The sequence below is a fragment of the Panthera leo genome, chromosome B2 (assembly GCF_018350215.1).
Source record: "Panthera leo isolate Ple1 chromosome B2, P.leo_Ple1_pat1.1, whole genome shotgun sequence".
NCBI classification, from domain to species: Eukaryota; Metazoa; Chordata; class Mammalia; order Carnivora; family Felidae; genus Panthera; species Panthera leo.
In genome coordinates this window covers 22,749,864-22,763,805 of record NC_056683.1, presented here as the reverse complement: position 1 = coordinate 22,763,805, position 13,942 = coordinate 22,749,864, and the positions used below count along the sequence as shown (strand labels likewise).

General features: G+C 42.8%; 1 protein-coding gene across 23 annotated transcripts in view; it reads left to right on the top strand.

The window, feature by feature from the left end:
* Positions 1 to 13,942, top strand: part of FARS2 (phenylalanyl-tRNA synthetase 2, mitochondrial) — a 538,971-nt gene that overhangs the window by 405,206 nt on the left and 119,823 nt on the right. For 3 of the 23 annotated variants that reach the window (XM_042938006.1, XM_042938010.1, XM_042938008.1), the window contains exon 11: positions 3,633 to 3,699. The exons of 18 other annotated variants lie outside the window; for them this stretch is intronic. In XM_042938006.1, coding sequence (XP_042793940.1) covers positions 3,633 to 3,699 — 67 coding nt within the window. Of the gene's footprint in view, positions 1 to 3,632; positions 3,700 to 4,525; positions 4,641 to 10,249; positions 10,661 to 13,942 lie in introns of those variants that run through there. 2 more of the 23 variants (XM_042938011.1, XM_042938014.1) reach the window with 2 other exon arrangements.

Sequence of the window (13,942 nt, the reverse complement as noted above, 5' to 3'; positions counted from 1 at the left end):
GAACACCTCCTCTCTCCCTCTCCAGAGCAGCGGGCCCTGGCAGCCATGTTGTGCAGTGAGGCTTCCTCTCTACACCACCCTACCCCTAGTCCCAGTCTCAGATGATTGGACCCAGACAGATGCTTGACCCATGAGAATTTACAGCTGGGGATGACAGGGATTAAGTCATTCTTCGACAGAGGTACCTTCCATGTTGTCTTTTTGCCTTAAGGAGCAGAGAGGCAAAGAATGGCAGTTTACAGAGAAGAAAACCAAGCAGATATACAGACAGAAGTAGAGACAGAAGGCCAAGATGAAATCCACAGGGCAGTCAGGTCCCTTATTCCTATGCTTTCCTGGGGCTGGAAGGCCTTCCTCTCCCAGGCTCTTTGGCTCCTGAAACAAATTCCCCTTTCTTGTGGAGCCAGCAGGACGAAAAGTAGATTTCCTTAACTTGCCCCAGGCATCCAGCTGAGGTACCCTGGAAGTACAGTGGTATCCTGTTTCTGTCCCCTGAGAGCCTCTTTGTTAGCCTAAGTGCCTAAGTACGTTCGCTGGCAATTAGGAGCTTTGCTGCCTAAGTGTCTACTTCAATCCGTCAGTTACACTTTCTGACCCACTGCATAGGCACAGCAGCTCCCATGTCAGGGAGTGGGCAGAGAGTGCCTCCCAAATCGAGAAAAGCCACTCCAGGCACCAGATGGCAAGGAGAATTTCATAGAACATATTGATAAGAAGTAAAGCCTCTTTGCTAATACTTTCCCTAAACACTGTCAGTTGAAGGGAGCTTCAGGCAGGCGTACAGGGAGACAAATAAATGCACACAGCCATCCATCCCGGCATGAGGTCCACAAGACATTCCCAGGAGTGTGGCAAACTCAAGAGGAAGGAGAATAATCCAGAGCAGAACAAGGAACAACTGATTGCCAGGTCAGACTGAGCTGTTCCTGGTGAAGACTAGGGCCTCAGAGTCTGCATCCTCGACACATCCCATACAATCAGCTGTGTCTGAATTAACTGTGAGAATAAAAGCAAACCTTTGTTGAGGACTGTGTCCACTGGCTGCGGCTCAGCACTAAGTCTTTATTCGCCGGACCTCATTACACCTTTACCACCCCCCTTGAGACATGCAGGGTTTTGCGCTTCCTTTTAGATACCAGGCACCTTAGGTGAAGCATCTCACCCAAAGAGACATGGCCTCTAGTGGCGGAGCCAGGATTCAACCCCAGTGGTGTGAGCCCCGGACACGTTCCTACCAAATCACTCTACTGCTTCCAGCATGTGGCTTGAAATTGCTCGCCGGCCCCTTTGGTGTTGTGCTAGAGACCCAACATTAAGGCTTCTACATTCCTTTGCTGGGGCCACCATGATAAACACCACAGACTGGGTTGCTGAAACAAAGGAATTTTATTGTCTCCCTGGCCTGGAGGCTAGAAGTTCAAGATCAAGGTGTCAGCAGGATTGACTCCTTCTGAGGCATCTCTCCTTGACTCAGATGCCGCATTCTCCCCACGTCCTCACATGGTCTTTCTTCTGTGTATGTCTGTGTTCTGATATCTTCCTGTAGGATTGGGGCCCACTACATGACCTCATTTTATGTTAATTACCTCCGTAAAGACCCTGTCTCCAAGTTAGGTCATATTCTGAGGTACTGAGAGTAAAGACTTCAACATATGAATTTGGGGGGACAAATTCAGCCCACAACAGCTCCTAAAGGAATTTTATGGATAGTTCTGGGTTTCTGTCCCCAGTCTGATATCTAAGGTGGGCAGTGAAAACAAGGAGCACCCTTTTAGAGCAGTCTCTCCTGCTGGGGTTGCTGTACCATATACAGGGAGATGCTACTGTCTGATCACTCTCCGATCCCATATTCTAGCACAGGACTGTAAAAAGATAACATGCTTTGCTTTTGCTTTTGCTTTGTATCATTGCTTTTCACAATGAAATGAGCTACTTTAGGCACTGAAGCTTGCTCTGGGGATGTGCAACCGGTAGGGAAGACACAAAATCCACCCAGTCTCAGAGCAGGCCTCCCTGAGAACTGACCTTTCTCAGGATTGGGTGCCTTGCTAGCTAGCACCCAGGAAGCTTGTCTCATGCCCCTGTTATGTGCTTCCCACAACAGGGCTTGACCATGGTGGTGCCTGGGCACCCAATGGTGCCCATTTCACAGCTCCTAATGACTCTTTTTCTCTAGTGACACGTCCAGCTTCCCCACAAGGGAAGATCTGATTGGTCCGTAGAGTCACTGCCATGAGGGGGGCCTCTGCTGGATAGAGCTCAAGACACTCATCGCTGCCTGCCCAACCCCCATCCCCAGTCCAGTCATCAGAGGCCTGCAGATGCGGTCATGTAACCTGAGCATGGATTGATATAGGAGAAAGAGCTCTGCATTCTACCAGCCTCTGTCCTGTTTTGGGACAGGTCACTTAGCTTCTCTGAGCCACTGGTTCATCATTCTGAAAAAACTGATATAATAACCCTACCTTAAAATCAGTATTATAAGTCTAAAATGAGATGAAGTTCTTAAAAATACATCCAAATGTTTTAAAGCAAAGTGATTGAATTTTTAATTTTAACATGTGTTTCTTCAGCCTTCTGTTTGACTGCTGATGTATTCCCAGTGCCTGTTACTGAACCTTTGTATCTCATGTCCTGTCAGGGGAGTTTTTTAACCAGAAGCCATATTGGTCTCAGTGATTATGTGAAATTTGCATGTGAAATGTTCTAATGTTTGTACCCTGCACTTAAAGAACTTCTGAAGACTTGTGTTCATCAGGGAATCTTGTCGGACATATTCGGAATATTTGGGGGAATTTTCAGAAATGAGAAGTAGCTGCTTCTTGCTTAAGTATGGTTCACAGTTGAGCAGGCCGTTTGCATAAATAGCCCATGGGGAGCCATGGTGTCTTGGAAGGGCCACATTTTGTGAACTGGGGAATCAGACCTATCTTCCTCTCTTCTTTAATCAGAGTTTGGCTCTTGCTCTGCAAACAGGTCAGTGAGATGAGAGCAGGTGCCAGTGATGGCTCTGGAGGTGTAGGGCCTTGTAAGGATCCGTGACATCCTTGTAGTATTCCAGTGGCAAGTGAGGTCCCCTGCAGAACCAATCTGTCACTCACCAAGAGAGATGTGGCCAGTACCCATCACGGGGGTAGGTCCTGGGCATCTGACTAGAACATGCAGTTCTTGGAAGGGTCACCTACTTTCCTTGCTTCAGGGCTTCAGTGCCCGAGGGTCACATACTTTCCCTATGGTGAGTTGTCTCTTTAATCAACTCTCTACTCATCTGGTGGGTTTCTGAATAACTTGTTTTAATTACACTCCATTTTACTAATAATATGCTTCACTATTGGACAGAGGTTTTAAAGGTTGTGTCCTTAAAGAACATTTAACTTTTTTGTCAGGGTGTGTCTTTGAGGTCTCTTTTTCCTGGAATCCCATGTGGGTACTTTTCTTAGGGTGTATGTGTCTGTGTGTATGCGTATGCTATTGTGCACCAGGTCTGTATAAGGTACTGTATTATGTAGTGATACAGTGGGAAGACTGAGGCTCAGAAGTCTAATTCACCCTTCTGATGTTACACAGCTATTCAGTAATCATGCAGGTCTTAAAAGCGACACAGTGGCTCTGACTTTTTGCTTTTTACGCAGAACAACCAAATTAAATCTGGGAGCTGGCCGTTCCTCCTACTGGAGCACCAGGATTTTACTTTTCCAGGTCAGTGTCCCAGACTCAAGTCCTGACTTAAGCAGTTTCATGCAGAGGTCTCTGGCAGACCAGGCTTTAGGACAGAGCCCCCACTGCTCTGTTCCCAGTGCAGGCTGGAGACAGGCCAACCCCTCTTCCTGTTGGGGCAGTGCCATGAGGGCAGTGGACAGCTATTTTGGAAGATGGTCCTTATTTTCAAAACACTATTCATTTCCCTTGGACTTTTCCTACTCAAAGTGGTGTGTCATTGCAGGATCGCAGAGCCGAGAGGCATCCCGGCCCATTCTGTTCCACGGGTGTCTCGTACACTGTCCATTATATTTTGTGTGTCAATGGTCCTAGGGACAGCATGCTCCCAGACTGCATTCCCTTGGTGCCAAGTGCAGGTAATGAAACTCAGGGTTAATTTTAGCCCAGGAAACTGTACAGAAGATGCTTGCTTATCCAGAATGCTTATCTGTGAGTTACTGCACATACCAAGTGTGGGTTACTGGATATCAAAGTTCAAACACTGAGGCCACCGGGCAACCTTAATAGTACAACTCAAGGACTCCTTTCCTTGGGAAACCTCTCATGATACCCCTGTCCTCCAGGGAAAGTTGTTCATGTTGGTTTTCACTATGCCCATATGTACATCCATCAGAAAGCCACTAACATTTCATTGTACTTCACATTTTCATGTCTCCCACTAGACTGTGAACTCAAGGGTAGGAATTTTATCTTATTGATCTATTTTTCTCAGGGCTTGCCATAATGATGGGCAATTAGTAAATATTTACTAAATGAATAAAATCTTATTAGCCATAGACTTACAGCAGTCCCCCCTTATCCACAGGAGGTACGTTCCAGGGCCCCCAGAGGATGCCTGAAACTGCAGAGTGCCAAACCCTGTGTATGCTATGTTTTTCCTCTACATAACATATCACACCTGTGATAAAGCTTAATTTATAAATGAGGTACAGAAAGAGATTAATAACAATAATATAATAGAACTATATAACAATGTACTGTAATAAAAGTTATGTGAATGTGGTCTCTCTCTCTCTCTCTCTCTCTCTCTCTCTCTCTTTCTCTCTCTCTCTCTGTCTCTCTCAAAACACCTTTACTGTGTTTTGATGTACTATATCATCCTTCTTATGATGTGAGATGACAAAATGCATACATGATGAGATGAAGTGAGGTGAGTGATATAGACATTAGGCTAACTACCGACCTGCTGATAATAGGTTAGAAGGAGGACTGGTTGCTTCCAACTGCAGTAGACCATGGGTAGCTGGAACCCTGGAAAGGAAAGCTGTAGACAAGCGGGGGAAGTCTGCTCATACTATACACATATGTACATATGTGTATGTGTAATGTGTATATGTATATGGACTGTAACACACTTATACATATATATGTGTACACATATATATTATATAAGACCTATTTCAGATACCGGTAGCTTCTCATTTTCAGGGGACAAGTTCATTGCTATGGAGAACTATAAATGTAGAACATTAAAGGCTTAACCATGAGCTATGCTGATCCAGGACAATCCATGTATAGTGCTCTTCTAAATATTCTGAATCCAAGATGTGTCTCTTTTCTTTTAAGTCACTTGACCATTGTTTAAGCTTTCTGATTATTTGGATTAAGGGCTAATGATGGTTTACTCCAAGCTAAAACCGTTACTTTGAAAATATAAACTCTTAATTTTAAAACCTTTTGGAATATCTCAACTTCTTCTTTCCCCTTTTAAAACTGTAATTGAGAGTTGACATTCTAGTGTATCCTGTCTTTGCCCTGCTTGTAGAATCTAACCCAGCACCTCAGGAAGAAGAATGGAAGAGGATTTTTTTAAATGTCAAAAAATAAAAATAGAACTTCCTCCTGTGCATCTCACTCTAGCTTCTGTGGCAGACCTCGGATGCCTGCTTTCTAGGATTAGATAAGAAAGTCATTTGCACAGCTGTAAACAACTTAAAAGAAGGGCAAATTTGAAATGCACTGTGTTCATGATTTGAATCCAATGTGCCAGTAGGGCAGGCACAGAAGGATGGGGCCTCCAAGTGAACTCACTAGGCGCATCAGACCCTCCACAGCCCAGTCTTTGCCTTCAGAGCTCCCTCTGCGTCCTCATGACATTCCAGGGCCACATCCTCCATGAGCATGTTTCCTCTGGCCCTGGCTGGGCCTGACCCTGCAGTGCCCACCATCTTGACATAAACATGGCCCCATCCCAGAGAGATGGGACTGAAGGAGTGACACTAAGAGCTTGAAACATGAGTCTCAGGAAGAAACTTGATTAGCCGCTTTTTAAAGAAATGGTTTTTTAGATTAAGGAAATAAAAAGTTCCACTCTAAGAAAAACTCTATCTACACACACACACACACAAATTTTCTTCCTGGAGGAGGAAGCAAATGTATGTGGGTGAAACAAGGAACTGAAATAATAATCCAGCTTTGATCAAAACTCCTTGTTATAGTGTTCCCTCTGAAAATGACTTCTAATCAATGAGCGCTACCACAGAGCACCAAGGAGTAATTACCTTACATGTGTTTCACTCTGAGCTGTGATTAGAAACAAGATGTGAGATCAGAGGGGCATAAAACGAATGTAAGAAGGAAAAAAATCTCAGATAAGAGCTGAAATGCGCAGGCTGTGGGATATTTAATAAGTTGGAGGCTTGTTCCAGGTAGTGATGTCGACATTCATTCATTTACTTGGTTAACATTTCCCTGCTGCACTGACGATAGCAGCAGGGTGTTCAGGTGACTTCTCACATTCTGCCCTTATATGCAACGACAGGGCAAGCAGCTGGCTCCCATTGAAGTATGAGCATTAGTTCACAGGTGTTCAGGTAGCAGAGAGGGATTTGGGCTCCTAACCCTGCACCTGCACATTTCCCAGTGGTTAGGAGCCAGTTTTCAGCATGGACTGCTTGGTTCATGCTCCAGCCTGAGCAGTAGTGGAACCCGGGCCTTATGAGCCCAAGATGAGAGGCAGGGGCCTGGGAAAGGGACTCATACACTTGGAACAGTTCTACCAGTGAAAGAAAAACTTGAGACGCTAAGGGCAAGTGTGTGGTGGGATTATTGAGAAGGTGAAGACCCCTTGGTCTGTTGAGGAGAGAGGAGGTCTTTGGCCCAAAGTGTTTGCTGGGCATTTACTGAACCCATGAGAAAGACTTTCTTTTTATTTTTTCTTTTTGAATTAGTGTTTTTCTTTTTTTTTTTCTTTTATTCAAAACCAAGTTAGTTACCATATAGTGTAATAATGATTTCAGGAGTAGAATTTAGCGATTCATCACTTACATTTAACACCCAGTGCTCGTCCCAACAAGTGCCCTCCTTAATGCCCATTGCCTATTTAGCCCATCCTCCCTCCCCCAATACCCTGCCAGCAACCATCAGTTTGTTCTCTGTATTAAGGAGTCTCTTATGGTTTGTCTCCCTCTCTCTTTTTATATTATTTTGCTGCCCTTCCCATATGTTCATCTGGTTTGTTTCTTAAATTCCACATAAGAGTGAACTCATATTTGTCTTTCTCTAACTTATTTCGCTTAGCATAATGAACTCTAGTTCGATCCACATTGTTACAAATGGTAAGATTTCATTGTTTTTGATGGCTGAGTAATATTCCAGTGTGTATGTGTGTATACATACCACATCTTCTTTATCCATTTGTCAGTTGATGGACATTGGGCTCTTTCCATACTTTGGCTATTGTTGATAGTGCTGCTATACACATTGGGGTGCATGTGCCCCTTCAAATCAGCACTCCTGTATCCTTTGGATAAATACCTAGTAGTGCTATTGCTGAGTCATAGGGTAGTTCTGTTTTTTAATTATTGTCCAGAGTGGCTGCACCAGTTTGCATTCCCACCAGCAATGCAAAAGGGTTCTTCTTTCTCTGTATCCTTGCCAACATCTGTTGTTGCCTGAGTTGTTAATTTTGGGCATTTTGACAGGTGTGAGGCATCTCATTGTGGTTTTGATTTATATTTCCCTGATGATTAGTGGTGTTGAGCATCTTTTCATGGATGAAGTGATGAAATCCAGCCATCTGGATGTCTTCTTTGGAAAAGTGTCTATTCATGTATTTTGCCCATTCTTCACTGGATTTTTTTTTTTTTTTTGAGTGTTGAGTTTGATAAGTTCCTTATAGATTTTGGATGACTCTGTATCTGATATGTCATTTGCAAATATCTCCTCCCATTATGCTGTTTGCTTTTTAGTTTTGCTGATTGTTTCCTTCACTGTGCAGAAGCTTTTTATCCTGATGAGGTTCCAATAGTTTATTTTTGCTTTTGTTTCCCTTGCCTCCAGAGACATGTCAAGTAAGAAGTTGCTGTAGCCAAAGTCAAAGAGGTTGTTGCCTGTTTTTTTCTTGAGGATTTTGATGGTTCCCTGAGGAAGAGTTTCTGAACTCCTAAGACTATATGGTGAACATATAATGAAAACACCTGCACACCAAGAAGCAGAAGTGTTCACTCTGATGACCATCCTGCAGTAGGGCAATGCTCAGGCACAGAATGTTACTTTCATTTGTCAGTAAGACAGAGGATCCCTCCACAACGTGATCACTATTCAGCCACAGCACAGACCTGCTCCTTCCTTTCCTTGAGAGGTGCCAGTTGTGTGCACTGATTCCTTTTAACCCTTGTCTCCAAAGAACTGAAAGAATATCAGCATTTTTACACACGTGATCTTGAATAGCCTCTCAGCATGTTTAGCGTATGATTTCCTTAAAAGCATTCTTACTAGGTGATACTCTTCCCAGAGAAAAGCTTGGAGGTCCAAAGTTTGATCTACCAGTTTTAAACTCATTATCAGTGGCTCACTTATCTTATGATGTTCCTAAGGTTTCAACCTGCATCCCTACTCCCAGTAGGTGATAATATAGTTTTTAAAATTCTTATCCTTTGCCAAAGGATGGAAAGAAGCTAGAATGAGTGACAGGTTTACTGTAGTGTCATTCCCTGAATATGTTTACAAATGGGAATAGCTACAAATGCAGGATCATCGAGGGCTCACCTTAATGTAACTTAGAAAATGGACCAAATAAACTCCTACCCCGTAGTTGACCCAGGTCTTGTGATTCTGAAGAAGTGACATTTAGCACAGTATAGGACCTTACCGAATTTCTTTGCTTTAAAAACGTACCAGTTGACTTGGGTAAGACATTCTTTACACCTTCAGGGATACTTAAACACTTCCTATGTTATTCTGGAAACCTTTTACCCAGCAGTAAATATTATCAACCTCTGAAACAGTGAATGACAGTCAGCCTGCCACTGGTGTGAAATCAGGGACCGGAACAGAGCACCTTTCCCTGATGCAGTCAGAATTAAGACAGCCAGAATGTGCCTTAAGTATCTAAGAAAAACTTGACCAAAGCGCAGGGCCACTGCGTCTGTTGTTATTTTAGATTTATTCAATTAGAGTCCCAAGCAAAGTAAATTGAGCTGTGTGGCTGATTTGAATATTACCTTGGAAGAGAGTATAAAGAGATTAACAAACCCTAAGGGACTAGGAAGGAGAGTGCCAGGCTCCTCCTTCTGTCCCCACACTTGGGCCGCCTTTTACAGATTTGTTTACAAAGGACCAGAATCAAAGCAGGAGAGCAGACGTGCCTTTTGTTCAGTGCCTCACAGTCCTTTCTCTGCTTCATCGTCGTCAGAAATTTCCTCCGTGTGTGTCTGTGTGTGTGTGTGTGTGTGTGTGTGTGTGTGTGTGTGTGTGTGTCTGAGAGACAGAGGGTATGTGTGTGAACTACAGCAAAATCAAAGCTGGCATGTGTGGAAGCTTTCAAGTTGAGGAAGGAGGCCCATCCTGAGAACAGGGGACATTTGGTCCTGTTGAATTGTGCCTTTGTCTTGGCATTTGTGTTGTCTGGCACAGTCGGCTGCATTAAATTGACCTGGTGCCACAAAAAAATTGGCACATGAGAAATATTAAAATTAACTGCACAGGACTCACATTTTCTTAGGCTGTAGGGTAAGTTAACTATGCGTTTCAACAGAGAGCTTCCTCCGTTCTACCGTCTTCAGTGCCATGTGGCGATTGGTTGTCTCCCACTTCATTCAAAGACTGAGGCATTTTTACATGCGTTTTACTCATGATTTAACAGAGGTACGGGAATAGGATGATGCCAGGGAGGCCATCCTGTTTTCAGGATGCAAGCGGTGTTTTTAAATCAAATCTTTCATGCTTTGGCAGATTGAGATGGCAGTGAGTCTTCGAGTAGAGTAGGAAGCTGGACTGAGGACAGAGAGGGAGCGGTAGGGGGAAACACCGAGGACAATGGAGAGGCCTTCTTGGGGATTACTTTTCACTCTTAATCATGACTTTTCAATGTCTTTCTTATTCCCTTGGGTCCTCACTGTTTTCAGGGTATGTCCAATGCTGCTTAACAAATAAAGTCTACAGTATTAGATTAGGAAAGAATATATCTAGGCTGCAGGGGCTCTGCCACTAACCAGCTATTGACCTTGGACTTATCTCTGAGAACCCACTTCCCATCTGTAAGATGAGGGAGGGGCTGGGGTCATGCCATTTTCTCTGTCTATTCCAGAGCTCCCCATCCGTGGTCTGCATCTCATGGCCTTGGATTCCCATCTGTGGCTCCTCTTCTCCAAAGCAGAAGAAAAATTGCCTAATGGGGTTTGGATGAGCAATGCATTTATTAAAACTGTTATGGTTCTCCTAGCTCCTTGTAAGTATTTTTATCAGAGAATACCTAGGGAGGGGAGATGAAACCCATCACTCCTTTACTTGTTATTAGCACTGATGAGTTTGAGATTTAGGAGGAGAATGAAAACAGTGGCCCAGATGTGTCTTTGGTTTAGTTTTGTTTGCTGTGTTCCTCCCCCACAGTTAGTAAGGGCATGACTGTTCTTTTACCACTTTATTCCATCCCGAGCAGGGAGTTTGACTTTGGGCTGGCCTCCCTTTTCCTGCCTCCTCTTTCCCTTCCTTCCTGGCAGGCACCAATGTCTTATTTATCTTTGTACCCTAAGCATAGTATTTGGCACATAACAGATGATCCAAATGTATTTGTCAACTGCCTTGGTTCAAAAAGTAGACCAAGAATATGAGAAGGAATACTTGGAATTAACACTGGAAATTAATGTGATCAACCATGTCCTAAAAATAAAATGAAATTAACATTATAAGCTAGGAAAGACAGAGCATGCACACATTTGCCAGCCTGGACTTGAATAAATGTTGGCAAGAGTTATCGAAAAAAGTTTGGGGATGGATCGATCACTTCTTATTTCTGTAGCATCTTGGAAAATTTGTAGCTTGCTCTATCAAACACTCTGCAATCACTGCTTTCTTCATTCAGAAAGTTAGAGAAGCTCATCCCTTACACCTTGAGAACAACAGAGCAAAAACCAGGTTCAAAATAAAGCATGACCTCTTGGGTTAGGCTTATTCCTAAGATATCTTACAGCTTTTGGTGCAAATGTAAATGGGATTGATTCCTTGATCTCTCTTTCCGCTGCTTCATTTTTGGTGTATAGAAATGCAACCAATTTCTGTACGTTGATTTTATATCCTGCGACTTTGCTAAATTCACATATCGTTTCTAGCGGTTTTTTGGTAGTCTTTCGGGTTTTCCACATAGAGTATCATGCTTCGTGTGGAATTTAAGAAATAAAACAGATGCACATAAGGGAAGGGAACCAAAAATAAGATAAAAACAGAGAGGGAGACAAACCATAAGATACTCTTAAATACAGGGAACAAACTAAGGGTTTCTGGGGGGAGGCACTAAATGGGTGATGGGCATTAAGGAGGGCACTTGTTGGGATGAGCACTGAGTGTTATATGTAAGTGATGAATCAGTAAATTCTACTCCTGAAACTGCTACACTGTATGTTAAGTAACTTGAATTTAAATAAATAAATTAGAAAATAATAAAGCATGGCATCTACTGTAGAAGAGTCACATGGTGAAATGACTAGAATTAAAAGGTAAAATACCAACATGTGCTTTAACATCCACAGAATAATCAATGAGTGATACCACCACACCTCCAGTTTCTAGATTCTCCCCCATTTTGCAACTCCTGCCATTAGCTTGTAACCTTAGGATTAACAGCAGGAAATCTGGGACCAGACTGCCTGGGTTCTAATGATAGCTCTGCACTCACTTGCTGTTATTTTAATCTCTCTACCTCAGTTTCCTGATCTGTAAAATGGGGGTAATAATAATTCCAACTACATCCGGAGCGTTGTGAGAAATGAATGAATCAATACATGTAAAGTGCCAGGCACGCTGCCTCCTGGTCTCAGTGACAACTGTTTCTCACTGAAAACAATTACTGTATACCATTGTTTGGTTTATAAGTAGTCTGAGAGACATGGGATAATTTCAGAGAAATTCTCATTGAAAATCTCATGTATGCTGAACCAGGGTGGATTCATTAAATTAAATGCCAAACCTGACATTTCTTAGCACCCAGCCAGCCTCTTTTGCCAACTCACTAAATGTGTGTGCCTCATTCAGACTTCAGAAAAGGGACCGGCTTCCTGAGTGGCGCCCCCAGTCCCTGCTGTCATTTGCTGGCAAGAATACGAGACATCCCCAAATCTCCGGGCTATCTGTACCCCAGCCTTAGTTTCTAGTCCAATGTCCCATCCAGCTATCCTGGGCCTGTCCCTCTCCCTGCCTGGGTGCTACACGACAGGGCTCTGTGTGCCTGCAGTGGGAGCCATTGCTTGCCTCCCTCTCCCTGTGCCTGGGGACCCACTCACACTAAGTTGGAGGGGGGGAGGGAGGGAAGAAACAAGGGTTTTTTGGAACCACGATCTCTGGTGAATTTCCTTCCTCGGATCCTATATAATGAGCTCTGGAACTCCTTTGCTTCCTTTGTGATTTCTTTTGTCATCTTTACCTTCTCCTTTTTTTTTTTTTTTTTTTTTTTTTTTTTACTGTTTGTCTGCCTTTACCCTTCAAAGAATTCAAATCCTAAAACTAGTTGTTGTTTTTTTTTTAAACCAACTCTCTTTATTTGAGGAATATCATTCGAGTCCACTAGCCTTCTTTATTTTCTTTATAGCTTTTTTTAATGCTGTAAAAATATTATTTATTAATATGTTTAATGTCTGCCAACAAACACACCCCCCCCCCCCAGTAGGGACAAGAACCTTTTCTGTATTGCTTATGCTATATCCTCAGGTTCCAGACAATCCCTGGCACTTAATAGGTACTCAGTTAGTTATTGAGTACATTAATGTTACATAAAACAACATGGTCATCTATGTGTATATTGTCTGTGGGCTAATAGCCAAGGATTGGACTTAGGAGCTCCTCATTACTGTTTTGACAGTCTTGTTACAAAATGTCTTAAAAAATAACTGAAGCACACCATGCCCCAGTTTGTCAGAGGGTTAATTTCTATAATTACAGTGGTCGGTAAATCTTCCTTGATGAGTCTTATAGAATTATGGGTGATGTGAAAAGGTATATAGTTAGCATGTGTTTGTGCTGCGCATATATCTCTCATCCATGCTGTATGTATATTTTAAGGAACATTTCTTTGATGCTGCGTTTTTTTCTATTTATGTCTTCACCATAAAAATATAAATAGATCGTTTATCTCCGGTATCCTTCACGTAGCTTGCATCATTTCACTTTTTTAAACTTTTACATAACCGAAGTTCTATCCCCAGAATACATTGTTTGGAAGATCTGAGTGGCTGGGAGCAACCCTGGAGACACTGGGGCCAGCTTCTAGTGACCCCCAAGGCTTATTGCAGGGCCAGGAACTGTGGGCACTGGCTGCTGGGTAATCCGTTCCCAATAACATCATGCGGGACACCTGCTGTGTTCGCCCTGCCTGGCACCAGACCACAAGCCATTTAAAGGTAGAGCTGATTTTTGTTCATTTTTGTATCCTCCACAAAGTATAATCCAACTCTTTGAACATAGTAGATATTTTGGTCTCCAGTGAATTTGTAACATAAACATTTTGTCTTTTCAATTGAGATGTAACTGACATGTAACATTATGTCAGTTTCAAGTGTACAACATAATGATTTGACATTTGTATATGTTGTGAAATTATCACCACAATTAAGTCGAGCTAGCATTTGTCAGTATACAGTTACAAAGTTTTTTTTTGTGTATATACATAAACATTTCTTTTTTTACATTTGTTTATTTATTTATTTTGAGAGAGAGAGAGAGACAGAGAGCAAGCTAGGGAGGGGCAGAGAGAGAGAGGGAGAAATACTCAGCAGGCTCTACACTGTCAGTG